Source organism: Rattus rattus, chromosome 5 (assembly GCF_011064425.1).
Source record: "Rattus rattus isolate New Zealand chromosome 5, Rrattus_CSIRO_v1, whole genome shotgun sequence".
Lineage (NCBI taxonomy): Eukaryota > Metazoa > Chordata > Mammalia > Rodentia > Muridae > Rattus > Rattus rattus.
Genome location: NC_046158.1, coordinates 46,190,495 through 46,216,532, shown reverse-complemented (window position 1 = coordinate 46,216,532; position 26,038 = coordinate 46,190,495). Strand labels below are relative to the sequence as shown.

Genomic DNA, 26,038 nt, shown 5'->3' with positions numbered 1-26,038 from the left:
CTGCTTACTGGCTTACTGGCTTGCTCTTCATGGCTTGCTCGCCCAGCTTTCTCACACATCCCAGGACCATCTGCCCACTGTGACATCATCCACAGTGAGCTGGGTCCTCCTCCATCAACCATCAAGAAAATACCACCCTCCCCTTAGACTTTCGACTAGCCAATCTGATGGAAGCATTTTCTCAGTTGGGGTTCCCTCTTCCCCTAGGACTCTAGCTCAAGTTAAAGCACAGACATCAAGAAGTAGTTAGACATATCCAGCAACTGTGGAGAAGCTCCTTGGTCCCAGAAGAGATTGGTTCTTTGTCCACTGTGATAGTCTCTTCTTCCTTTGTGGTTATGGTGAATGGTACCTTTTACCTAGGAGTACATAGCTTTCGACAGTCATATGTGGCCCTTTCTTCTCATAAGCTAAAAGGTAAGCCTCCAGTTTGGTTTTAGAGCCCAGGAAAAGAGGTTGAACTTTACATACCAAAGCAATCTTGGCCTCCAGGTTTTCCCAGCATCCCTCAGTCCTACCTGGCATACTCTGCTCCCAATCCTGAACTTTACAGCCGAGGGGCTGGATTGCCCTTCCCCCAGAGGCTCCTCCCTATATAATCCAGGCATTTTGGTCTTTTACCCTCTCTCTTCTTCTCCTTCTCTTCTGTGTGCATGTGCCCTTTCTTTGTGACTTCTCCTTTCTCTCCATCTTTCTCTCCATGGTGACTTTCCTGGCCTCAGTCCTTAGGGCCAGTGAACTTGCCCAAGAGCAGCTTCCCAACAAACCTGCATTTAATAGAAACTAATCTCGCTTGAATTGGCTCATTTTACCAGCAGAGAAATAACTTATCACCTCTCTTTTAGCTCTGAATGTATTGTACAGTATTTTGAATAAAATGAATCCCAAAGTTTGTTCCTGGGCCAGAAGCAACAGTATTACCAGAGAACTTGTTAGCAATGCATCCCAGATCCAAGCTGAATCAGGAATTCCTGAGGTGGGTGTAGGCCCTGTTCTAAAGTCCCTTCAGGCAATTTTGATGGTCAGAACAGCTGGACAGTCACTGTGCTAGATGTTCATAAATACGAAAACAAATCTTACTTCCTCCTTTCTGAAAGTTAAAAGACCCCAGGGTCGTCTCTGCTCATATGAAGATGAGCATAGAATTCTCTTGATTCTACCTCCCTAGTGTGAAAGCTCAGATCTCCAAGTGTCCCTCTGAGCCAAAGGAAAAGAGTCAAGTTCGGCGCCATCACCAAATGTCGTCTTCTTTCCCAGTTTAAAAGAGACAAGAAAAAGTCTTCCTCCTGGGGGAATCTATCTCTCCGAGTTCTCATTTTGCCCAGGAAGAAGATGAATCTGAGAATGCAGGGTGAGCATGCAGCCCTAGGCCGGCCAGCCAGCAAGTGGGCAGGTTTCTACTCCTCACGACAAGCTTATGCCATGCGTGGTCTTCACAAAAAGACCCTGGATGGACCACTGTACTTTTGTTTGCTTAATATCCACATCTCTCAATCACCTGTAAAAGCAGGACGTACTTCACGGGTTTCCACGGGACAGCCCACAACATTTTCTGTGAACACCAAAACTGAAATAGAGGCTGGCCTCAGTCTTGACACCGTCACCCCTGCTGCCGGTGTTCTAGGTGTGCCAGACACTTTTTAACCCATTGCTACTTTCCCCTGGTCCCGCCTTCTGGTGTTTCACACTGCACAGACTGTTCACGCAGCAGACACAACTCCATTCGCTGTTGAGCTAGGACCGATGAAAAACGTCAGAAGGCCCTAGGTGGTGGGTCTTTCATTAGCAGCTATCTCAATGTTCACACATATTACCTTTCCTTGGTAAGATTAGCTTACAAATATAAGCCAGGTAATGATGCCAAATGTTCTCAGCCTCTATCCTGAAGAACCTCCTTGAATTCAAGGGGGAGGCAGGGAGGGCAGAAGGCTTTGTAAGGCTGGAAATTGAAAAGCTGCCTTCAAGAAAGCTCCTTGCTACTGACATGATCAAAGATAAGAGTCTCCAGTTGTAAAATGAAAGACAGAACTGGTCCCCGAGCAAATCCTTCCAGACACATGCCTGGCTGCCTCCCTTTGAAGTTGACACAGCTGAGATCATATTTTTGCATGAATTATGTACGACTTGAGAACAGAAGGAGGACCACTCACTGTATGACTCACCGTATGAGGAAAGTAAAGGCACGACTTGTTCCATGCGTATTCAAAAAGGCTGGTAACCCGAGGTAGGTGATGCCCATAGAGGGGGGTTCTGAGCCTGTGTGGATGCGTCGGTGGAACCCACAGGAGCTAATGACTCCGTCAATTCCTCCGGTTTACTCACTTATGTTTGTAGGTGGTCCCCATGACACTGACACCCAAATCCATCCTAACTGACTGCTTAGATCCAGTGAGCAAATGAGAAACTAGCAAACTAACATTTGTCTTAATTCAACCTCATGTCAAGATAAATCCAAAACAAGCTGTTTTAAGTTTCTCACTGAACTCTTAACAACAATCACCACTCTATACTCTCCAAGTCCAAAGTTAATACTCATTTAAATATCTATTTATTTAAATATTATGATTCCATTTGAAAGCTGTAATTTATTTCTAGCCTTATATTCCAACCCTGAATTCTACCCATAAAAATTACTCATGTGCACTGAGTTTCTGAGAACTCTATCCTGTTTTATTTTATGTTACTTCAGTGAAATGCTTGGAGCTTGGTAACTTATAAGCAAAGCAGGTTTATTTTGGCTCATAAATCTAGTCAAAGTCAAGGACTCCTATCTGTTGATGATCAATCTGCTGGAAGTCTCGAAGCAGTGCATAGCAGCACAAAGCACAGACAGAGTAGATGCACGGTATGTCTCTCTTGGTTTTTCTCCCTTTTATAAAACCATGAAGATTCACCACCGTTCTATTCTGATGACCTTACCCAACTGAAACCACGCTCTAGCAGCTTTGCCAAATGATACCATATTCAAATTCCGTCTCCGTACCTCTTTATTGCCTTACTCCGAAGATTAAATTTCAACAGTATGAACCTTTGGAGGACAGACTAAAATCATATCCAATTAAAATAATTTGGGGGTCTCTAAGCAGTGTTTGTGAAGGTTTCTCTACACTTCCTTAAAAACATCAGCCTAAGCTTGCAACATTGTATCATTTTTCTAAAGGGAAATAATTTCTAAGTTAACTGGCTGTCCATGAGCTAGAAGCATCACCCTTTCATTGTTGATGTGCTCATGCGTGTGTGCGTGTCTGTGTGTGGGGGGTGGGGTGCCACATGTGTGCACGTGTATCATACACTAGAGGAGATTGTGTCCATCTTAGTCTCTGGAGAACTCTCAGGAAACCTAGGGCCCCACTTCTCCCCTCCCCCACCACACGTCCCCACCCCCAGGCCAGCAAGTCACAGAAATTCTCCAGGCTGTCTCTGCAAGGCTGGGATGACAGGCTTGAGTGACCCTGGCGAGCCTTTCAGGTGTGAACTGGGGTTGCCATGCTAACACAGACAGCTTCCTCACTGAGCTATCTTCTCTACAGATCTTCCAAGATCCTCAGGCCAGGTATTGGTGTGAAAGTTCAGACCGGATCAGTGCCCAGCATTTGCTTAAGTGACATCTGCTTTTGATACATGTGCTTTTGATATGGTGTGTGCTTCTGATGTGACATGTGCTATCCATTATTCCTATTTTCATGACGCCCTCCCCCCATCTCTCTCTTGTCAAACGCTTCTAGCTGAAATTTACAGGTCCCCCACTTGTCCAGGGTCTTGGCATTTCTACTCCTATTTAAATGTATGTTTACTCCGTTTGGCGTGACAACCCCCAATCTCCACTTCTCACCCTGAGTTTAGTGGTTTACACCTAGTGTCACACAGTTGAAGTTGTGCTGCTGAGTCAAGAAAAGACTGTCTGGAGGCGGGGGGGGGGGGCATGACCTCAGAAAGCAAAAGATCAAAAGCATTTCTCTTCCTTAAGCTCACACATCCCTTATCCTATGCAGACATCAGTCTGCAGGCACCAGGGTGACTCTGGGTAGTCTGCCCTAGAGAATAAGATATGAAAAGGTAAATAAAAGAGACGCACTGCGATCAGATAGACGTTTCTGGTCCTGGCTCTTCCACTAGTATCACACAACTGTGTGGTCTAAGTTGACCCAATAACCCTCAAGATCTGTTTCCTTGCCTGTAAAATTAAACAGTTCAGCAGCACTGAGATTCTATTACTACAGTCTGTAGAACTGTCAAATGAGTGCCCAGGTATATTCAAAGGCTTAGAATATCACCCGTGTTACTCATGCCGCTTCCTTCCATTAGAGTCAATAGTTGAAATTATATACTCTATGGTGAAACCACAGAAGAGAGCCAACATGCATGGAAAGTAATTCAGAGTCCCTGTTGACCACTGAGGAAAGCATTCTGAAGAGCGAGGCATATAAGCTTCTTCAAGTTTAGGGAAGCAGAACCTTTCAGCTGAGTACCTACTATTGACAAGATAGTCAGTCAGTCAGTCTGTCAGTCTGTCTCTCTTTCTTTTCCTCCTCCTCTTCTTCCTCTTCCTACTCCTCCTCTTCCTGTTCTCTTCATGCTCATCCTCATCCTCCTCCTCTTTCTCCTCCTCCTCTTCCTGTTCTCTTCATCCTCATCCTCCTCCTCCTCTTCCTTCTCCTCCTCTCTCTTCCTCCCCTCCCTCTCTCTCCCCCTCCCTCACTCCCTCCCTCCCTCCCTCATCCTCACTCTCTTCAGTTCAGTGTGACCTCTACCTCACAGGGGTCAGAGGGCTTCTTTCATCTGTTCCAGGTCACAGCTCTAAAAACTGGCAGTGTCGGAATTTGCACACAGGAAGCCTACTCTGCTTCTTCCAACTCATTAAGGAGGTTTAGCGGGACATTCTTCTACCTCAGTTTGAATGCAGACCCCAGAGTATTCTAAAATGTTCTACTGTAATGAGCCATAGTTTACACATCCCACCATTCCTTGAGACCGGTACGAAGTGATTCCCATAGGCATGTCTTCAGGTTCATGCTTTATTCCTTTGTTGAAATTTTAGGAAGGGGCGATTTATCCCCATGGGAACTGGTCCTGGTGTTAGTGCCAACCGTGCAGAACTGACACAACACCTATTGGGTCAATGTACACTCACGCACGACCAATGCTTAGCAGGTTCAAAACACAACTGCTGTCCACTCTCGGCATATTCTGGCATCCTGAGGAGACCACGGGTAACAGAATGGAGAGCTTTTCCTCAGTTAGATGGCATGGGACATACAAGAAGCTGATGCTGTGGAAGCCTACCACTTAAAATTGCACATCGCGCACATAGAACCATATGTACTTAGTACATCCAAAAATGTAATCAGAAATAAAACTTTATTTGTGGCTACCATTTGGAGTAGGAAAATTTAAAAACAGAGTAAATAAAAATGGAGATTCATTAAGTGGGGGCTACCACGTTGTTTAACTCAGAGTTTGAAAACTCTGTGTTCAAAATGTTAAGAGGAATTACCATTACCAGACAGCAAGATACACTGTCTGATATGTTACTATAAAAAGAAAGCAGCAGAGACTTAGCGTATGGTAAAAGCAGAACTTCAAAACAGAGGGGAAATATGACTTAATAAATCGTTAAGACAACTGTCTGGCCCACTAGAAGAAGAAAACTAAATGTAGCGTTCTCATTCCTGGCATTAAAATTAATGTTCTCCTTTCTTGCACTAAAATTAATTCAACTTGGACTTTGAAATGTATAAGTCACGCAATATTACAAGAGAACATTTTCACTGTACATGGTGAATAAAACCACTGTAAAGGACAATGCAAGGTGCAACTCTAAAAAACAAACAAACGAACAAACATAAAAACAGACAATAAATGGCATCCCAAGTCTGAGCTGGAAAGCAGAGAGCTGAGCAGGAACCAGTTAAGCTACACAGAATCTAAACCTGGTCAGACAGACAGCAAGGAACATAAAGAGGACAACAGGTACGACTCATCCAACTTGATTTCCATTGTGAAGATATTAGGAGGTGGGGATCCTGGGGGTGATTAAGATGATAGAGAAGCCATCTGGAATGGGACTAGTGAAAGTGTGCTCTGAAGACATAAGAGATAGACTTCCTCTTCCCTTTCCCCTCCCCCCCCACACACAAAACTTCCCCTCCTTTCTCCTTCCCTATTTCCCTATTAGCAAGAATGTGGCTATGTGCAAACAAGAGCTTTTACTGTACACCAGATCTGCCAATATTCTGACCTTATTTCCCAGTCTCAGAACCGTGAAAAATAAATGAATATTGTTTGAATCATCCACTCTGTTATGGTATCTTGTCACAGCATCTTAAACTGACAAATATGCTTGGATATGTATAGAAAAAATTCTAACGCTGTCTCTGAGGAGGGTGCTTCATTGACTGCCCACCTCCTATTTCACTGAAGGGCACTTTTTTTTTAATGAGACATATGCTGTGATGGGTAATATTAATTGTCAACTTGACAGGGTCTAGGATGACCTTGCGGATGACCTTGGAGATAAACTTCTGGGCAAATGTCTGAGGGAATTCCAGACTGGATTAAAATTGAGATGGGAAGACACGCTCTACACGTGGGTAACATATTACACAGGCTGGAGTCCCACTCTTGAATGAAAAAGAAGAAAAGGTCTGAGCATGAGCACTCCCTGGCCTTTGGTCCTGGCTGTGGATACCAAGTGACCAACTATCTCTACCTCCTTCTGCTATTCCTTCCCTGCAGGGATGGACCATACCCTTAACTATGTGCCAAAATAAACCGATGCTTCTGAAGTTGCTTTTATCAGGTGTTTTGTCACGACCACAAGATGAGTAATACACTACCTTCTGAGGAAGTGCACAGAGCTAAGTAATGTCCCGGGAGAAGAAAGGCTCCAAGGCAGGTGTCGGTTCATGTAACAGACTCTGTGCATCTTAGTTACTTTTCTGTGATCATGATAAAACACCACAGCCAAGGTGAAGTTGGTTTAATCTTTTCAGAAGATTAGAGTCCATAATGTTGGAGAAAAAGAAGAGAGTTCAAATCTTGTTCTACAACCACTAAGCAGAGAGGTGTAGGGGCGGGGGGTGGGGGACGAGGAGAGGAAGAGGGAGAGGGAACTAGCTCTAACTGGGAATGATATGAACCATCAAAACCTGCCCATAGGGACAAACTTTCTAATCCTTCCCAAACATTTCCATCAATGTCAAGTTTTCAAATATATGAACCTATAGGTGCCATTCTTGTTCAAAAATGTCGGTTCATGTAACAGAACCAGAATCCTTTTCTGTCCAATAATTTGCTTATGCAAGTTATAGCTTACATCTTAACTACTCATCCTTTCTACAGGAGAAATAGAAAAATAGTAATAGCACAACTTGACTTTAGTGGGTAATCTGCACCCCAACACTTCACCTACATTTATTGAACAATTTATTATATACTTTTTTTTTTCTTTTCTTTTTTTCGGAGCTGGGGACCGAACCCAGGGCCTTGCGCTTGCTAGGCAAGTGCTCTACCACTGAGCTAAATCCCCAACCCCAATTTATTATATATTTAAGGTCATTTTAACCTGTTGTCTTAAGTCTACTTAGATAACAGGAATAGTGAGTTCAAACAACCATGTAGTTACTGCTTATAAACGTTGGTTTCCTAGTTCAAACCCTTAGCCATAATTTCTATAAAATACACAGGAAAACACTTCATCTTACCAACCATTTGTCATTAAACTCTCACTTCTAGCCTTATATTTTATATAGCCATAAAATTTAATCATTGAGTTTAATGCAGTCTTCTTTCCTCAATAGTTTTATCAAATCCATAAGCACTAAGTAAAGTCTGTAGAGCTTTAAAGCTATCCATTCATTCCCAATAGAAGAAAAATAAAAATATTCTACAATATAAAAACATATCTTCAAACATTTGCTTTTAATAAGCCACTCTGGGATATTCTTATCATTACAGATAAATGTATGTTCAAAGATGCAAGGGCAGTGTATCATGATAGCCACAATTTACTTTGTATACTACGTGGAAAGATGATAAAACGGTAAGAATCACTGAATTTAAGAGGTATGGAAATGAATGTTCATGACATTAGACTTTGGCTTCCCTCCATATTTTAACAATTCCATACAGCTCTAAAAGCTGTAATATACAGCATAAGAACCAAATGCTAAATACCTAATCCCTAAAAAACAAAAACCCAAGCAGAGAGGTATGGTGCTATAATAGGACTGGAAAACCAGCAAGGTAGAAGGCATATGAGGAATGGGTTTCCCATACAGTGCTGAGAGCAAGCATAAATTGCTACAGAGTTTCTTGAAAGGTTTTGGCAACATTAGCAATTTTAGCTTTGCACATCCTCTGACCCAGCACTTTTACCTCAGTCTGTTAGTTTTGAGTCAACACCTCAGTATAAGCAAGTCTTAATATAATAATGAAGTTGTAACATTGTTTCTGAAAGCATTTATAAAGTATCTGAATGAACTATGACTCTGGCACAGGATGTAATACTGTATCAGACCAAAATGAGGACCACTACTCTACACTGGCCAGCGCTGAAAAACACTCAAGACACTGCTAAACTGGGGGGGCAAAAGTTCTACCAAGAACTCATCCTGTTTTAAATAAATTTAATTCATCTATCTGTCTTATACCCAAGTTAATGAACCAATAGGATTCATTAGGATATAAACATATTAACTTTTCACACTGGTCACACCTAAGAATTGAGGAATCCGAATGAAAATCAGAACTTAGTTTTGTTTTCTTTTTGCATTGAGTTTCTCAATGAGATTAGAGACATATAAAATAATATTTTAAACAATGTTTAAAGGATTGGTAATCTTAAATATTTAAAATGTTCCAATGTTAATATAGAGAAGCAGTATTAATCATTATAGACATCTGTTATTATCTTTATTGAAGATATAGCCAAATATAGAATAGAATTTTTTTCTTAAATAACTCAGAAAAACATGTTTCTTAAGTGGAGTGTAAGTTTTAAACACAAAACAGTATAGTGTTTCAGCATGTTCAGAATAACAATGCAAGGTTTAAGGACCGGGATGTCTGCTGTGAGATACTATTTTCTATCTGTGGCAGGGAAGCTGCACCCATGAAATCTCAGCAAGCCCAGCACAGCAGCAGTACCAAAAACCCCATCCCAGCTAAAAAATACAGGCAACTAATTGTTGTTGTAAAATTATAAAAATAAAATGCTGTCTTTTATCCCCCACTATGTCCATCACCTCATCTGGTAGACATCTTCATCTCAGTCAGCAAAGCCTCTCACCTGCTTTGCTTCATCCCATATCACACTGCCAAAGGCCTCTCTCTGAGCCTGGCAGCAATCTCTCTACCTATTACGTTCCCAAGGCAGGTTTCCATGCCAGAAACACACATCCCAACTCTGTGCCCAGACAGTCACCACACACTCTCTTAAACTTAAATCTACACATGAAAGAACATACGACACAATAACCTTTGATTCAATTGTTAAGATATAATTGCCCACCTAAACATACAAAGCCCTGTACACATCCATCCCTTAAGAACATTCATAACAACCTGCAAAGGTACAGCATGGAATCTTAACATCAGCCTCCAGGTTCTCCCATGGCTACTCTCTTGTCTCCTCCCCTTCCTTCAAACTTTTCTCCTGCCCATCCTTCTTTCTTATCCAATGACAGGCCTCATTCTAACCTGTACCTGCCCTCACCTGTATTTTACAAATTCAATGGGGAGAAAGTTCTGGTGAAGTCATCTGAGTCCTGAGTACTGACCAGGCAGCCATCCTTGGGGCAGTGGAATTAACATCAAAATACAGATAACTCCAGGGCAAACCACAACAACTAATGGCTGCTGAGAGAGAGAGAGAGAGAGAGAGAGAGAGAGAGAGAGAGAGAGAGAGAGAGAGAGAGAGAGAGAGACCGAGAGACCATATACAAGTACATGTGTAGAAATTTTCCAAAAATATATAATAAAATAAATTTAAGTAAAAAGGGAAAAATGAATATTTTAACTGATCCCTTCTCCTATTGTTCACATCCTCTTCCCATTCTTTTCTAAAATAATTCCTTTATTTGCTTATCTCCTACCGGTGGTATTAGGAATGGGATCTAGGTCTTTGTAAGAGCACTGTACACTGGGCTACATTCCCAGCCACATCTGACAGCCAAACACTAATAGGATTTTTACAGAAGCGCAAGCATGCATGTGCGCTCACGCTCGCCCTCCCCTCACCCGCCCCCACTTTCTCTCTCTGAAAAGAAATAACATTCGGTTTTTGGTGGTGGCAAGGACCAGAGACAACATCGTCGTCCATCACAGGAAACCAATGGCTTTGAGTAGAATCATGAACTCTGATGGCTGTATTAGGTTTTATATCTTCACTCTGAAATTTACCTAATTTATAAAACCAGGTCACTACTAACAAGAGGAAGTTTATGAGAAAGAAAGTTGACAATGGTCTCTTAATCTGTCTAACTAGTTAAACACATGAGGTAGGGCATTTTCTTTGCCAAGTGGCTAGCTTGCCACAAATGAAGCCATCCTCAAATGGAGGGCCTTTGACCCCCATGATCTTCTTCCTGGTCAAGTGGGGTGCTGCCGGGAGCTGATGCATCTCAATGTCCAAAAGCTTTAATTATTAAAGTATTAATAAAAGCATCTTTAGTGGGCTCTGTGGTGGTGGGTCAGTGGTCTCTTCAGTCAGGCATATTTTGTGCATGCTTCTGTATGTGTTCTATACACAGAGACCAAAATAAAAGCCAAACCGTACTGTTTGTTGGGTAAGTGGTAACCATACACTGGAGAGCTGGGGTTTACAGTCGGTGCTAAGACCCATTGGGGTGTACTGTGATTGAACCAGGTTCCACCAATTTTTGGTCTAAGTCAGAGTTGTGGGTCTTTCTGGCTGCAGCACACATTAGAAATCAACGAAATCAATGTCACCTCTCTCACTTCCTTTCTCTGGGTCTCGCTTTCTCCAAATCTGAGCACTGGCCTCAGGACAAGAAATAAGGTACTTAACTCCACTTCTCCTGTTACTCGTTCAGAGTTCCCAGAGTAGCACCCTCAATCTTAGATGGACTTTTAAAACAGGTCAAATTAAAAGCTCCCAAGACCAAGTGCATCCAATTTAGGAATACTTTAGACAACATGAAAGGCTTAAAGTTCCCTGGATCATCTGAACGTTGGGCGAAGGTTTAGACAGTGGTTAATAAAGTAGAATGGGTACTGATACAAAGGAAGGCTGGCAGGCTCACTTCTGCTTTCAATGCTACATTTCTTGGTCTCATCATCTCCAACTCTGAGAGAGAGAGAGAGAGAGAGAGAGAGAGAGAGAGAGAGAGAGAGAGAGAAGAGAGAGAGAGAGAGAGAGACTGTCAAGCAAAATTCCGTCACCTCAACATCATGGAAAACAATAACCAACTGCATATTCTCTTTTTTTTTTAATCAGAAAAAAATTTAGCCCCATACCATGACATCATGTCTGAAAACAGTGTGAATGTTTACTCCACATTATTTATTACAGTTTCAAAACGTAAAAGGATTTTAATGTTGAAGTTAGCAAACGTCATGCTGAAAGCTCCCAGGACCTCACCGTGTATATAGACTGGTCCCTCTCATCACTGCTCTAGCAAATACAAGTGATGACAGAAGCAACAGCCGAGGGCCAGAAGTCTACGCGAGTCCCCTCGAATTGCTTCCATGCACATCACACACTTTGGATTTCATGACGTAGCCTATTCCAAGCAAGAGGGGAACTAAGATAAGAACAGCAAGGGACACAGTGGCCAAAAGGAGGAGCACGGCCCAGCTGTTGCCCACTAGCTGCTCTCCAGTCTCACACGGCTTGACTTGACACTATGCCAGATGAGGACAGCTGAGGCGGGCCACGAGGGCAGGCTGACTCCCATGAACCCAGCTCTTACTTAAGAGAACTACAGCTAAAGGTATCTCCAAGAGGGGGCAACCTCAGAATGCATGGAATCTCCCAGTACATTGATCATCAAACGCTAGGCCATAGTCAGGTGACATGTTTTTTTTTTCTTTTCCCCAGAGTCTCTTTTTTCAAATAATCACAGGTACCTGGCTCTGGTGAGAGCAAGAGTCACACACTGTAAAGCCGGACACAATCAGACTCACAAGACACATGGGCAGCAAAGTGCTTGCTGGCCTGCCCCTGCCTCAGAAGTAACAGCTGGTGGACAACCACCACCTGTGTGTCTATTTCTGAGCGCCGTCTCTGTCCCATTACAAGCCACAGGCAGTCTGTTGAGTGTAGCTGACAAATGATGAGCTTAACAAGCTGGATGGAGCAAGTACACAGTGGAGGCAAAAGCGGGGGTAGGGTGGGGGAGGTGAGGACCTGGTTTCAGTGACACACAGGGTCAACACGTGGGTGGGAAGGAGCCAGAGATCTGGCCCTGGGTACCTGAGAGCCACAACCCACACTTTATGGGCAGTCTTTTGATACCCTTTATTTAAAAAAAAAGTCACAAATCTTGGCAGGTGGACAATGGGGCCGGCAGCCCATGCAACTCGGTCTCCATGGAGTCTCATTTCAACAGTCACCCTGGGTCTCTATAGGGTGAGGCAGTACAGCTGTTTTCACTGCGTGAGGTGTCCCTGCCTGTGACACACATGTGCCTAGTGGGGGAGGATGGTGAGCCTAGCTCTCCCGACACTGAGGGTCTCTCCACAAGGGTATTGTCTGCAGATTACAGGCTCTGCCAGGACCTGAGTGTCACAGTCCCTCGTTGGCTGTAGGGCTTATGAGCTGCCACGCCCATCTAGAGCTTTTCATTCTGGCCATTGTTCCTCAGTGTGGCCTTCAGGTTATGGGTGTCTCATACAACTTGTGACAGTGGTGTAACGGGTCACCCAGCTTGTGAAGAGCATTTTATCGATTTAACATATTTGTGTTTAGAATTGGCTTCCCTGAAAGCGGAACAACTTTGAGTCAGTTTTACTATTATTATTATTATTATTATTATTATTATTATTATTATTATTATGTTTTAACGTCACCTACAAATCACAGACTCCCTTTGCTGCAGGCGAGCGGTCACCACCCCACCCTCACGTCGGTACCCGACTACTGGCTGACCCACAGTAGACTGAACTAGTTTGGAATGAGTGAGTTTCAACTTCCTTCAAAGCTGGAGAGTTCATGACTCTGCTGAACTATGGCTAAAGCAATTTTTGGACTTGCCACTGTAAAAATGGTGGTTTTATTTATCTCTGCCTCACTTCCTCATTTAAAAGACAACCCACCACAGATACTGTACTAAATCACCCTAAAATACTCTGTCAGTACCCTTTTTTCCAAAGTGGCAGATTTAAACTATTATTTACATGGCCAGACATTTACAAATTATTATCTAAATCATGGCTAGCTGGAAAAACACCCATGAACTGAGAGCAAGTCCCTCCTGCATTTCTGGAGTCAAGGGAGGTTAGACACACAGACCACAAGAGCAAATGTGGGGGTACTCATCTGTTTCTCTAATGGAAAAGACGCGGATGTATTTTTTTCCAGCCCATGTTGAATGCTTGTGTTTCTTATAAATCTGATCTCAATGGTAATAGACTGAACCTTCTATTTTATTTTAACCTTTTAATTGTGTGTATATTGTGTGACTATGAGTTTGTGCATACGCGGGTAGTGCCAGCAGAGGTCAGAGGGGGCATCAGATGCCCTGGATGTTGCTATAGTTCCTGGCAGCTATGAGCCACCTGACTTGGTTATTCGCCGAAACAGAGCTTTGTTCCTCTGTAAGAGCAGTACGCAGTCTAAGTCTATAACTGCCGAGCCATTTTCTCCAGCCCTACTTCTTTTCTTCTTCAGCATCAAAAGGAAGTAATCCACAGGACCACAAATCCCGAAAGGAATCAGCCAGTGTCAGTCTTGCTGCTTTCCCATGTTGGGATGTTAGTAGGAGAAAAGGAGCTCTGAGCTATCTGGTTATTAGTGCCCAAACCCATCAAACTGTATTACATGAGTATGAAGTAGCCAAGACCCCATTCCTCATGAAGCCGCTAGGGATGTTCTGACAGATACCACTAGAACAATCAGAATCTTCCCAGAAGACAAACCTAAAAAGGAAGAGGAAAGAGAACAGGGAACATACAATTCCAATGACAGTGGGTCTGTACAGGAAGTGGGTCTGTGCGTGCTCACCATGCACAGTGGGGCCAGCTAAATGTGGTCCCTGCACGGGAGAGTTCCAACATACCCAGAAAGTGACTTGAGGAGATACTTGTGTATGGCCAGAATAATCCTGCAGGAAGAGCAGACACACTCCTCCAACCATTCTTACCCTGACCTCATACTAACTCTGTACATTTTGCAGAGAAACTGTGCTTGGAGGGGTTAACTTGCTCCCAGGCCTGTGGCTAGTCAGTAGCAGAGCCAGAATAAGGTTCTGATCTTAGTCAATGGGAATGAATGCCAATCTTTATGTCTGCTATGACCATTGGTAGAAGCAAACACACCCATTTCTCTTGAGACAAAACAGAGTCTTCGGGATGAGACCAGGAGAAGAGGTGAGCTGAGATTCCTTGCAAGGTAGTTCCTTCCACAGACAGGAATGGGGTTTCCTTAGAAGAGCCAATGAAAGACTTCTCCAGGAGCTTCCTGTCAAAGGTGCAGGATCACAGATGCAAGGATGCAGAGATGCAGGGATCCAGATTTGCTGTAGCTCCGTCAGTGGCCGTCACCACTTCTAAACAGATGACTTTTGTGTAACGGAACATGCAGTCCCTGGGACACGATACTCATTAGAGATAGTTGAGGGGGTGTATCTGCGTCCTCCTCCCTAAACAACCGGGCACACTGCAGAAGACAGTGCTTTAAGTCCCAACGCTAAATATGCTCAACCGAACAATTAAGCCCTCTCGTCCCAGGGTCAAGTACATAAATGGGCCTCATAGCCTGAACCATAGTACCCTCTCCATGCCCCCTACACACACCAACAAGCTAAATTCCATTACTGAACACTAATTCCCAGTAGGTGCTAAACACTACCCTACAGAATCAGAATGACACGATGTGTGTTCTTAAATTGGGTCCCCTTTCAGAACTACGAAGCAGGCCCTTCTACCCCCCCTTCCCCCCTTTTCCAGTTGAGGACAATGGGTTCTAGAGAATTCAGCCCACCGTTCCTTAGCTGGTAGAAGACTATCCAGACTTTAAGCCAAGTTGTCTAATCTTTCTGCTATCTAGCTGGGCACCAATTAACTCTAGTTATAGCTGTACACGTCTAATTACTCCCAGGAACCACACACAACTATTTCTCTTTTTTTTTTTTTTTTTCTTTTTTTCGGAGCTGGGGACCGAACCCAGAGCCTTGTGCTTGCTAGGCAAGCGCTCTACCACTGAGCTAAATCCCCACCCCACACACAACTATTTCAATGCACCATCCTTCTCGTCAGGCCTTCTGATGCTCCTGAAGACACGCCCACTGACACACGACACCCTTACTCTCTACAACACCACAGTGACTGATTGCCACTTTCTCCATTTTCAGACACTCAAGCTACTGTACCCAAATTGCTGCTCTGCTTAAATGGCCAAGTCACTTCATTCTGCTTTGAAATGGTGTTCTATTAAGAGGAGACCTGCAAAGCCACTCAGACCAGTTGGCAACGCTCTCTGGTACTGGCCAAACACTCCCATACAAGATTCTAGATGGCTTTCCATGTCCTCTCCCTATTTTAATGATCCCTCTTCCCTCTCTTGAGACTTCCTGGTTCCCCCAGCACCTCTAAAGCATCTTTACTAATGAAGAGAAAGAGGAGAGAGGGAAGGAAGGAAGGAAGGGAGGGAGGGAGGGAAGGAGGAGGGAGGGACAGAAAATAAAGAAGCCATGCTTTCCGCCAGCTCCAGGGAAGAAGGAGTAGCCTGTAACCTGAACACCTCCCAGATAAGATGTGACATTTATGCAGACAATGGCAAGTCCCAGCAAATGTTAGTCCTAGGTCACTGTGCAAAGAGATTACCTAGTAAAGGAATGTCTCTCTCTTTCTCGTAATTAAAAACCACTCAGCTATTTCCCCCACTCCCCACAATTCAGTTCTGAGATAATCAATGCAAAGGCCCAACCAGGACACACTAGGGCTCTGAAAGAAGTCCATTTTGAAAGACACTGGGGTCCATTCCGAAAGACATGGGTGTATGGGTGTGTGTGTGTGTGTGTGTGTGTGTGTGTGTGTGTGTGTGTGTGTGTGTGTGTGTGTGTGTGTGTATGTTCCTTTTCAAAAATGCCCCAAATATTCTCATAAATGATGCAAAGAAAGTAGAGTTTTATACAAGGACTGACACTGTCACCAACCTTCCAAACAAATACTCTGCAAGCATCTGTTGACACATCCAAGCCAATATACTGCAAAGCTTTCAGAAAATTATATTCAAGTATTCAAATGTTCTAATCACTTGCTTACGCACTGCTTGTGACAGCAAACGGAAAGAAGCAAGAGAATCAAACCTCATCTCACCTCTCCCAAATTCCCTCAGAACCATGGGTGGCCCAGGCCACATGACTCAGGAGAAGGTTGCTCTATTGTTCTTGCTTGTTTCAAATGGATCCTGTACTGACTGGGACATATTTACTGTAATCCTGAGACGCTGGAGAACCACGCACTGAGTGAGTTCTTCCAGAACCCTGAACAGCCCCCTTGGGAAACCATGCAAGAGCCTTGTACGCCTTCCGCCATGCTGATTAACAAACTGACTTGCCAGCCTTGGTGGTGTTCGCCTTTGGGAGGCAGAGGCCAGCGGATCTCTGTAAGTTCAAGGCCAGTCAGGGCTACCCAGTGAGTTCTAGGACAGCCAGGGCTACATAATGAGAACTTGTTTCCAAATAAAATAAAACAAAACAAAAGAAATGAATAAGATAACAAGACGATGCAAGAGTCGTCCACAAACTCTGGATCCCAACACCTCTTTCCTCCCCTCCCACGCACCCATGACAGAAGAGGACCAACCATCAACCTGAAGATAATTAGTCAGTTTAATGCCTGAGGGAACTGACACCACGAGGCCTGCTGTTTCACCTTCAAAGGTGCCAGACCCAGAGCACTGAAGACAGTTATGTCTAGGGAGCGACATTTTTTAAGTCATTGAAATTTCTATTTTCTTCTCTTTTGCTGTAGTAAAATGCACTTAACACAGAAGGTCTGACGGTAATCACTTTTTAAGTGTACCAATTCCTTTTGACTGCTGCTGCCTGAATGTTTCCGGCTCACTTCTCTGTTTCAAATGCTGAGATCGAATTCACAACATGGTAGCGTTCAGTGGGTTTGGGGGTATGTATTTTTCTATGGGTTAGTTAATTATCTTTTTTTTTTAAAGACTTACTTTTAGCAGTTTTAATTATGTTCATAGAAATGAGTGCAGGTGCCTGTGGAAGCCAGAGGATATGGAGTCCCTAGAGCAGAAGGCAAAGGCTATAAGACACACACACACACACACACACACACACACACACACACACACACACACACACGAGTGCTGGTAGCCAAACTCAGGTCCTCTGCCAGAGTAGTACATGCTCTTCACAACTGAGCCATCTCACTGGCACGTAAGTCCTTTTTAAATCAAAAGTTCAGAATTATAGCAATGAATTTAGACGCTATCTCCAAGGGTCCCTTCCTGAAAAAGCTCTTCGCTCTTCCTGCTTTTGCCCTCATCCCAGCCCTGCGGCTCCATCTCACTCTCCACCAGACTCAACTATTCACTACTTCCTCCAATGCCATCCCTCCACTGTGAACTCAGAAACCTTCCTGATGGGAAAATGCTTGTAGGGAGAGGCAGGAAGCAGAAAGAAATGCAAGAGTGTAAAAACATGACCAGACAGATAAACAGACCAAGGCAAGACAGAGGAGGAGGAAGTGGAGGAATTACAGAAGGACGAGCAGGAGGAAGAAGAGAAGGAGAAGAGGAAGAGGAGAATGAGGAAGAAGAGAAGGATGAGGATCACCCCTTCTCTGCCAAAAATAAACATGACTTCAAAGAAAGCAAAATGTCAGCCAATGATTGATTTTGAAATCTGTCAATTCCAAGGAATCCACACGCGCAATTCGTATTTCCACAGAAAACTATCTTCAAGTCTCCCAGGACATCTGCACTCTCCCAAGGACTGCCTAGGATTACTGTCCTTCTAGACAACTATCTGGCAACCTGTATCCATCGAGAACACTGGAGCAGTTATTCCTTAGGACTTAGAAATGCTACTTCTAGAACACATGCTGGTAAAAAAAAAAAAAATCAATGGAACTGAAAGATTATTCTATGAGAAATAGAAAATAGCCTCTAAACCCAACAAAATGATCCATCCCCGGTGTAGAATGAGGGGGTGGGGATAAAATCTTAAGGATAATATTCATCAAGGTACCACTAGTATGAAAGGATAGATATGCTTTAAGAGGCCAGCATGTTTAAACAAGGAGAAAGGGGTAAAGGATAATCCAATCATATGATCAAACCAAACTGGTCACCCCAATACCCTGAGAAGTAGTCAAAAGAAGATGAAAAAAGGGAAAAATATAAAATTTTGCTTTAGAAATCTGGTTTTGTCTCGTCACAGGGAAACTTTTTATTTTATTGCATTGAACTGTTTTTACTTACTCACTTTACACCACACTCACTGCCCCTGCCTGGTCACCCGCTTCCCCAACCCTTCTCCCCTCCCCCTCCCGCTCCCCCCTCTCCTCTGAGAAGGTGAGGACCCCCCTGGGTATCTCCCCACCCTGGCAGAGAAGCATAAACTTAATAAACTTAAAGCTTTCCGCGTGCAGTGAGCGCTTGGGCTCCAGCATTTGTCAGCAAGGCTTAGTGAGGTACCCTAAGGAAGACATGGCAATGCCTGGCAAAGCCATGGAAGAAATTCATCTGAAACCCCATTTCCCTTTGGCTGCAAGTCCCCAGCACAATTACTTCTGAAATACCCTATAAGCTAGGAACTCCAGAGAGGAACTATGCAGCCCTCCCTCCCTGTGGGGAACAGAGAGGCTCACAGAAAAGCCCTCAGTGGAGCCTGGGTACTGGTTTCATAACATGTAACGTCTGTAAGTCATTTGTGGTAGCGTCAGGTTTTCTCACAGGCTTCCTCTACAGCACTGCACACTAAGAACTGAATCAGACCTTTTACCCCCAAGGCAACCTGCTACAAATAGCTGAGTTATTACACCATTATAATGCAAATCTTTTATTTTCCTGAATGAAAAAGTCTTACTAAACTTCTTCAAATAACACTGACCATTTTATTTGTTTACACACACACACACACACACACACACACACACACACACACACACACAAATCCATGGTAATAAATTTACCCAACCTAGGTTAAAAACCATAATCAAGTATCTCTTTATGTGAGAACCCAGCTCTTAGCTCCTACATTTGTCTGTGACACAGCAGGTGTATACAGTTTTAATCTCCATAACACCATTTATCTAATAAGCTAAGTAAGATGCATTTATAGAGTTTAATATCTAGCCCTGAGTTCACACAGAGAAGACGCTCGTGGGAAGGTTATCCCTCTCTTGTGAACTGTGTCTGGGGATTCCTGCACTTCTTTTACAGTGACACCTGTCAGTGCTGGACTTAAATCGGCTCTGGTACACTTCCGCGGTAGTCCTTCTCTAACTCCCTCAAGCACACCACTCACTCCATTATTTCCTCTTGCCTAGCCATTGCGCTCGGTTGCCCTTATTTGATTCACCTAGACAGCTCCTTCCACAAAACTAAGACACCTGTGCCCTAATGGTTTGGGAAGACACTGCCCCTTTGGATCTGAGCACTGCTCTCTGGGCTGGGGTCAACTCCTGAAGAATAATGACGTTCCTCACGAGGTGTGGCACTGAGAGCCACCCTGTCAGGAGTGAGCTACGGCTCTCAGTCAGATGTCAGCTCAACTCTGGATCCCAACAAAAAGAGTTCTGAAAGAGATCAAACAATCGTTTTCTCTGTAGAAGTTTCCTTTTGGTTACTCAGGAATATTGTAACGTTTTGGAGCCCAAGTGATAACACCCCAAATGAGTCTTTTGTTCTAAACACAATAGGAAACTACCTTTAAAATGATTGACTAGAATAGTCCCACACAAATAAATAAAAGTCCTCTTTATTCTGAGAAGGCTTATTTCTGATTCCCAAAACATGATGGCAAACCTCTCTCAGAGTCCCAGGAGATAATAATTAGCAATCTTCAAATACAAGAGATCCACAAGAGTCAGAGATTTGGAAGGAAAGGGAAAGTACAGGCCCTACCCCACAGCTACCTCCCACCCCCATCTTTTCATATCCAGAAGACTTGAAAGCAGTGAAAAGAGGGTTGTATCACTACAGCATCATGGTTGGCAACACCCAAATTCATTCAGCTAAGCATCCGCCAACACATGGCTGGAGAAATAAGTTATAGACACAAAATGGAGCACTCACTGACCTTAAGAATGTCTTTCATTTGCTATATATGAGGTAAAATAAGCCAGATCTTTAGAGAACAAATACCATATGTTCGTGTAAAGACATTTATACATATATATGTGTGTATACATGCATATATACATACATATGTATAAACACATATGTACACAAACATATATACATATACACAGGTATGCACATATACACAGATAAGTATATATAAATCTTCACACACATGTATGAATACATACACACAGCAGAGAGTAAAAAGGAAGTTACTAGAGGCTCCAGAGTACAAGAGAATAGAGACAGAGGTCAAGATGAGCCAAGTTTTAGTTAGAAAGAATATCTTTTTAAGATCTATTACTGGGGTTGGGGATTTAGCGCAGTGGTAGAGCGCTTGCCTAGCAAGCACAAGGCCCTGGGTTCGGTCCCCAGCCCCAAAAAAAAAAAAAAAGAAAAAAAAAAAAAAGAAAAAAAAGATCTATTACTTAGGAAGGCAACTGTGTCAAATAATATTATGCACACTGCTTAAGAACTCCCAAGAGAAAAGTACTCACATGAGAAGAAATAAATTTCTCAGGTGACAGGTATGTTTGTCCATGTGAGGGAATTGTTATTGCACAGTGCAGTGCACTTTACCCCACAAACATACCTTTCATCAGTTCATGTGGAGAGAATGAAAATAAGAAATTTTCTAGGCTGTAAGTAACGACTACAAAGGATATCTTTGTATGGCCATTGGTTTTGAAGAATAAACAGATCTGGGCCAAGCTTGAAATGCATGCTCACTAGAACTTAGCTGTTCTGCTTGTGGTCAGAACTGTCTGCATCTCTCTTAAATCCACCAAGAAGAAAACACAGTCAAGTTGCTTTTCATAATAATAATTCCAAGAAGTTCTATTTCCAATCAGGGATTCAACCAAACTTTAATATCTCAAGTATGACACTTTTTTTTTTTTTTAAAGTGAAGTTGGAAGAAACCTTTGTTACGATTCCCAGGGACAGTCTGGAGATTAGGAACAAGTGTTAAATTAAGACACAGAAGAGATGACAATTCTATATCAAGTATTTTTTTTTCTGTCATCAAGTCACCAACATAATATAATGGGAGGCACTACAATTTTCATTCTTTTGACTTGTTTTGTTTTGAGACAGGGTTTCTCTGTGTAGCTCTGGCTACCCTGGAACTTGCTCTGTAGACCAGGTTGGCCTGAAACCTAAGAGACTCACCTGGCTCTGCTTCCCCAGTGCTGGGATTAAAGGCGTGAAGAGACGCTTTTGTTTCTCAACAGTCTTTCTCTGCTAATCTGGTAGCGTGTACGCTGGCTCCCTCCACTTCTCTCCAGAGCTGAGTAGTTAGTACAAGGCTGCCACTAACAGCCGGGGAGGTCTGGGTGCTTCACAGACGCAAGTCAGTGACCTTAGACTGCTCTATTTTTAATCAGCCATGCTGGGATACCATATTGTTCTCCATATGCTGTTGTAAAATGACATGCCCTGGCCATTACTGCCTCTCACGCCCCAACAGTGGCAGAAAAAAATTAAAAAAAAAAAAAAAAAGCTAGTCAATTGATAAGACCCAACTCAGTCAATTCATTAGTGTTTTCCTGTGTGGAGAGAAAGACACATGCAAGTGTGTAATTCTGCAAAAACATTACTGACTTGTCTTAATGGGAGATAAAGATCTTGGATGATCAAGGATCTCCTAGCATGTTCTCAAGTTGGAAGTAAATGACAATCAAAGAACAGACCCTTAGAGGAAGTGTCTCTATTAAAAAAGCATTCATTTTATGATGGGATTCTTTCATATAATAATAGGCAACACTATAAAGAAAGAAAACTCCATGTGCATCCTGTCAAATGGGTACCTGGCACGAGCTGTATTTTTGACAACAATACAGTCTGGCTCAACAACACGGACATTGGCAATATTCACACCACAGGTTGAATAGCGGAGTGTGTACTTTGGGTTTGATAAAAACCCAAAAATCTAGAACCTCTAGCCGGAGATGTAATTACTCTCTGACTTTCAAAGACCTGGGTCTGAATTGTTAAAGTTACATCTGTCACAACCATAGAGGGAAGAAACAAAGTAGTTACCCTCCACAAAGTCGGCAGCATCCCATCACACAAGGGTGACAAAGAGTCATTATTCACTTCCCAGACAGTCCATTAAATGTCTTACACACACACACACACACACACACACACACACACACACACACACACGTCACTACTGGTAGTTGAAGGCTGCTGGCTGATCCTTTTGTATTAATTCTTAAGTCAAGTCATGAGATTATGCTAGGAAGAAAAATATTTCTGGAAAAAGAAAACTGAACCTTCAGTCTGATATTACATCAGTGGTGTGCGTGCGTGTGTGTGTGTGCGTGCGTGTGTGTGTGTGTGTGTGTAAGACAAAGAAAGCCAAACACAAACCAAGCTATCTTCATCTTTAATATTTTCTAACCCTACTGAAGAGCCCAGAATCAGAATAAGAGAGAATGTTGAGGAAATGTAGCTCTCACATATGGTTCATTAGCTGCCTTGGTTTTTTGTTCTCCAAGATCTACAACTAAAGATTTTCTTTGAAGTAAGTACCCAAAAGTGAATCCAGACAGATTTCACCTGGCGTCATCCCTCTCCCATACTGTCCCTGCACAGGCAACAGCCTATTATTCCTGAAAGTCAGCTTGTCTTTGCAGAAATAGCAACGTTGGACCTGAGTTCCCATTTTCTGTAGGTAAAGACTTGCAGCCTTCAAGCACACCAGTTTTGTCACAGTGAGACTCGGCGCTGGATCAATGACATATCTGCACCGGATTCCGATCCTTTTTAAAAAGAGGCTGTCCCTTTGTGCGAGTCGATTCCAGCATGGCAACAGCTGACTCAGCTCACAATCAACAACACTGCCCATTGAAAAATACACCTTCCTTAGAGCAAAACATACTTTCTCTGTTCCCAGGAAGCTTTGTTGCTATTTCAGGCAACAAAAGACACAGAAGATACCTTCTGACCTCCTCAATAGTGGTTTTAGCCAAACCAAGAGTAAACAAGGTAACAGTAGCAACCTGAGAAACAGCCAAGGTGAGCTGGAGGCAGGGAAGGGAGGTTGGAGTAGAAATGGATATTTGTGATCTAAGAAATCAGCTTTCGCTGATGAATGGGGGTGGGAGGGAGGGAAGAGGAAGACGATTTTTTTTTTTTCAGTTTAAAGAAAGAAGTGTATGGCGCCGATTTTGTTTCATGAGTGAGTGTTGAATGCACAGCAGGCAAAATCTAGTTCCATGACTTAAGGCTGACTCAATGAGAGTAACACAAGTTTGTGTGCGGATTCAATGGCGAGATCTAACCAAATCGAGGACTCATACCAAGAATTATGTGACAATTCTTTTAACGTTTCAAGTGTCTTCCGGTACTAGCAAGAAGCTTATGATTAGTCACGGGGTTCTACTATCGATTCAAATGACTATTTCGATGGGCACCGGTCCTGTTCTGCCCTCTTTTAAAGAAACCAGTAATGATCCGGAGTGCTGTCGTCACCCATTTCACAGGACCGAGGGCCTAAAACTCGGTGTCACGGATGGAAGCCAGGGAGCAAGCTGAAGCCAAAGGTCCGGGCAAATTCTTCTGCAGCGCAGCCCGCGTGCGTGCGGGAGTGGAAGGGCTGGAAGTGTGTGCGCTCCTCCTCCCTCCGGGCCGCGCGTCCCCATCGTTCCAGGCTGTCAGGTGGGTGGCGGCGAGCCTCGGAGAAGCCCAGCCTGGAAGCGCCTAGTGCGGGTCTGAGGGAGACGGCCGAGCCCCCGGCGCAGCGGTTCCCCATGGCCACCCTCCGCTCACCTTTGTTCGCCGGCCCTCTCTGGGACGAGGAAGCCAGGAAAGGAGGAGCGCAGGCGGCGACCAAGCGCTTCGCCGCCCCTTCGTGGCGCCCCGGAGGAAATCCGCGGTCGAGTTGGACCCTCTCGAGCTCCCCAGAAGCCAGCCCCGCCGAGGAATCGGGGACCCCACAGTGAACACAAAGGTTGGGAGGTGTGAGCCCCAGCGCGGGGGCGTGCGCCACGGAGCAAGCGAGTGTGCACGCGTGTGCGTGTGTGCAGGAGAGCAGGCACTCCGGCCCTTCTTACCTCTCGAAGATGAGCCGCACCATGAAGATGCAGAAGGCCAAGGGGAAGGCGAGGTAGAGGTCCTCCGCCTGCGGGAAGGTGGCTTCCTCCGTGTTCTTCAGGTCTGCCCAGGTGACATTGTGCGGAAGCCAAAACCGCTCATTCCAGAACCAGGCTAAGATCCCTGCCATCTTGCTTTGTCCACTCCTGTGTCGCTGCTCCCGCGTTCCTCCGAGCTCTCTGCAGCGCCGGGCACTGGGGATGCGCGCTGGGTTGGCCGGGAGCCTGAGCCGCTGCCGCTCCGCCTGCCGCCGCCTCCTCCGCCGCCGCTGCACTCTCAGGCTCGGCGATCCGCTCCACTCCTCCCTCTGGCCGCGCTGGGAAAAGGGCCGCCTCGGCTGTCACGTGGCAGCCTGGCCGCACGCCCTGATTGGCTAGTGTTCCTGTCAAGCACGGAGGCACACGCGGCCGGCTCGCCTACGCCCTGGGAGCTGCGGGCCGCGCTCAGGCTCTGGACCCGCACCTGGAGCGCGTCTTGCACCTCTGTCCCAGCCCCAAGTTGGGTCGCACCTAGTCAGGACGCCAGTTCCTGCCTCTTTGGAGTTTCTGCTCTCTTGTCCTCTTCCGGAGTGCAGGGAGGCGAAAAGGAGCCTGGCAGGGGCCGAGCTTCCAGAGAGAGAGCCCTGCTCTGAAAAAGAACCTCAGAAGAAGAAGTAGGGGGCGCAAAGGCAAAGGAGGAAGGAGTGGGAGGGGAAGGATCATCCTCTCTGGTGCTAAAAGAAAATCAGGAACTGGGGCTGGATGATTTGGCAAGAGACTTCTGCCTCCGACCCGAGCCTCACCCCCTCCTTTACCTTCCTGCCACGTTTCACACTACTGCTTCTCTTTGAGCTGGCTCTCCAAGGAACAAGGCCCCTAATTTTGATTTATGAAGTAGCACAAGAAAATAGGCATTTGTGATTGATTAATGAATTGCTTGATAATAGTGTGTGATGGTTTCAGCAGCTAGTAACAGCAGCATTATGGGAAACTGCTCCAGTAACCTCTGAAAATACTGTGGGAACCACAATTTGACTTGGTTTAGATAATGGGGTGGGGCTGGTATTTATTCCTTCTCTCCCTCCCTTTAAACCAAGCTCTCAAGGCCTCTAGATTCTCGCCTCCTAATCTTTATTGAGCTTGCATTCATGCCTTCCCCACCCATCACTCAAGGTCAGCTGTGACTGCAAAGGTCAGCAGTCCCTGCCTTAATTCAGACTGCTTGACTACAGCTCAATCAATGACAATGTATTTCTCATACTTCCAGAGGCAAACTCCAAAGTCAAGGTTCTAGGGAACCTAGTGGGTGGCAGACACCCTTCCTGGACTCCTCCTGACAGGTGATTGTCATCTCAGAGAAATTGCTTGTTGCAGGGACAGAGAGAATTCACCCTTGTATCCTCTTACTAGGGCACTAAGCTAGCCTTCACCCTCATAAGCTAATTACAGCCCAAGGTTTCAT

At 44.4% G+C, this 26,038-nt stretch overlaps 1 protein-coding gene across 2 annotated transcripts in view; it reads right to left on the bottom strand.

The window, feature by feature from the left end:
* Positions 1-24,924, bottom strand: part of Cers6 (ceramide synthase 6) — a 231,728-nt gene extending 206,804 nt beyond the window's left edge. Inside the window, exon 1 of one of the 2 annotated variants that reach the window (XM_032903424.1) lies at positions 24,559-24,924. In XM_032903424.1, the coding sequence (XP_032759315.1) occupies positions 24,559-24,728 (170 nt within the window). In that variant the 5' untranslated portion in view covers positions 24,729-24,924. The remainder of the gene's footprint in view (positions 1-24,558) is intronic. The other variant, XM_032903425.1, reaches the window with a different exon arrangement.
* Positions 24,925-26,038: the final 1,114 nt, after the last annotated feature.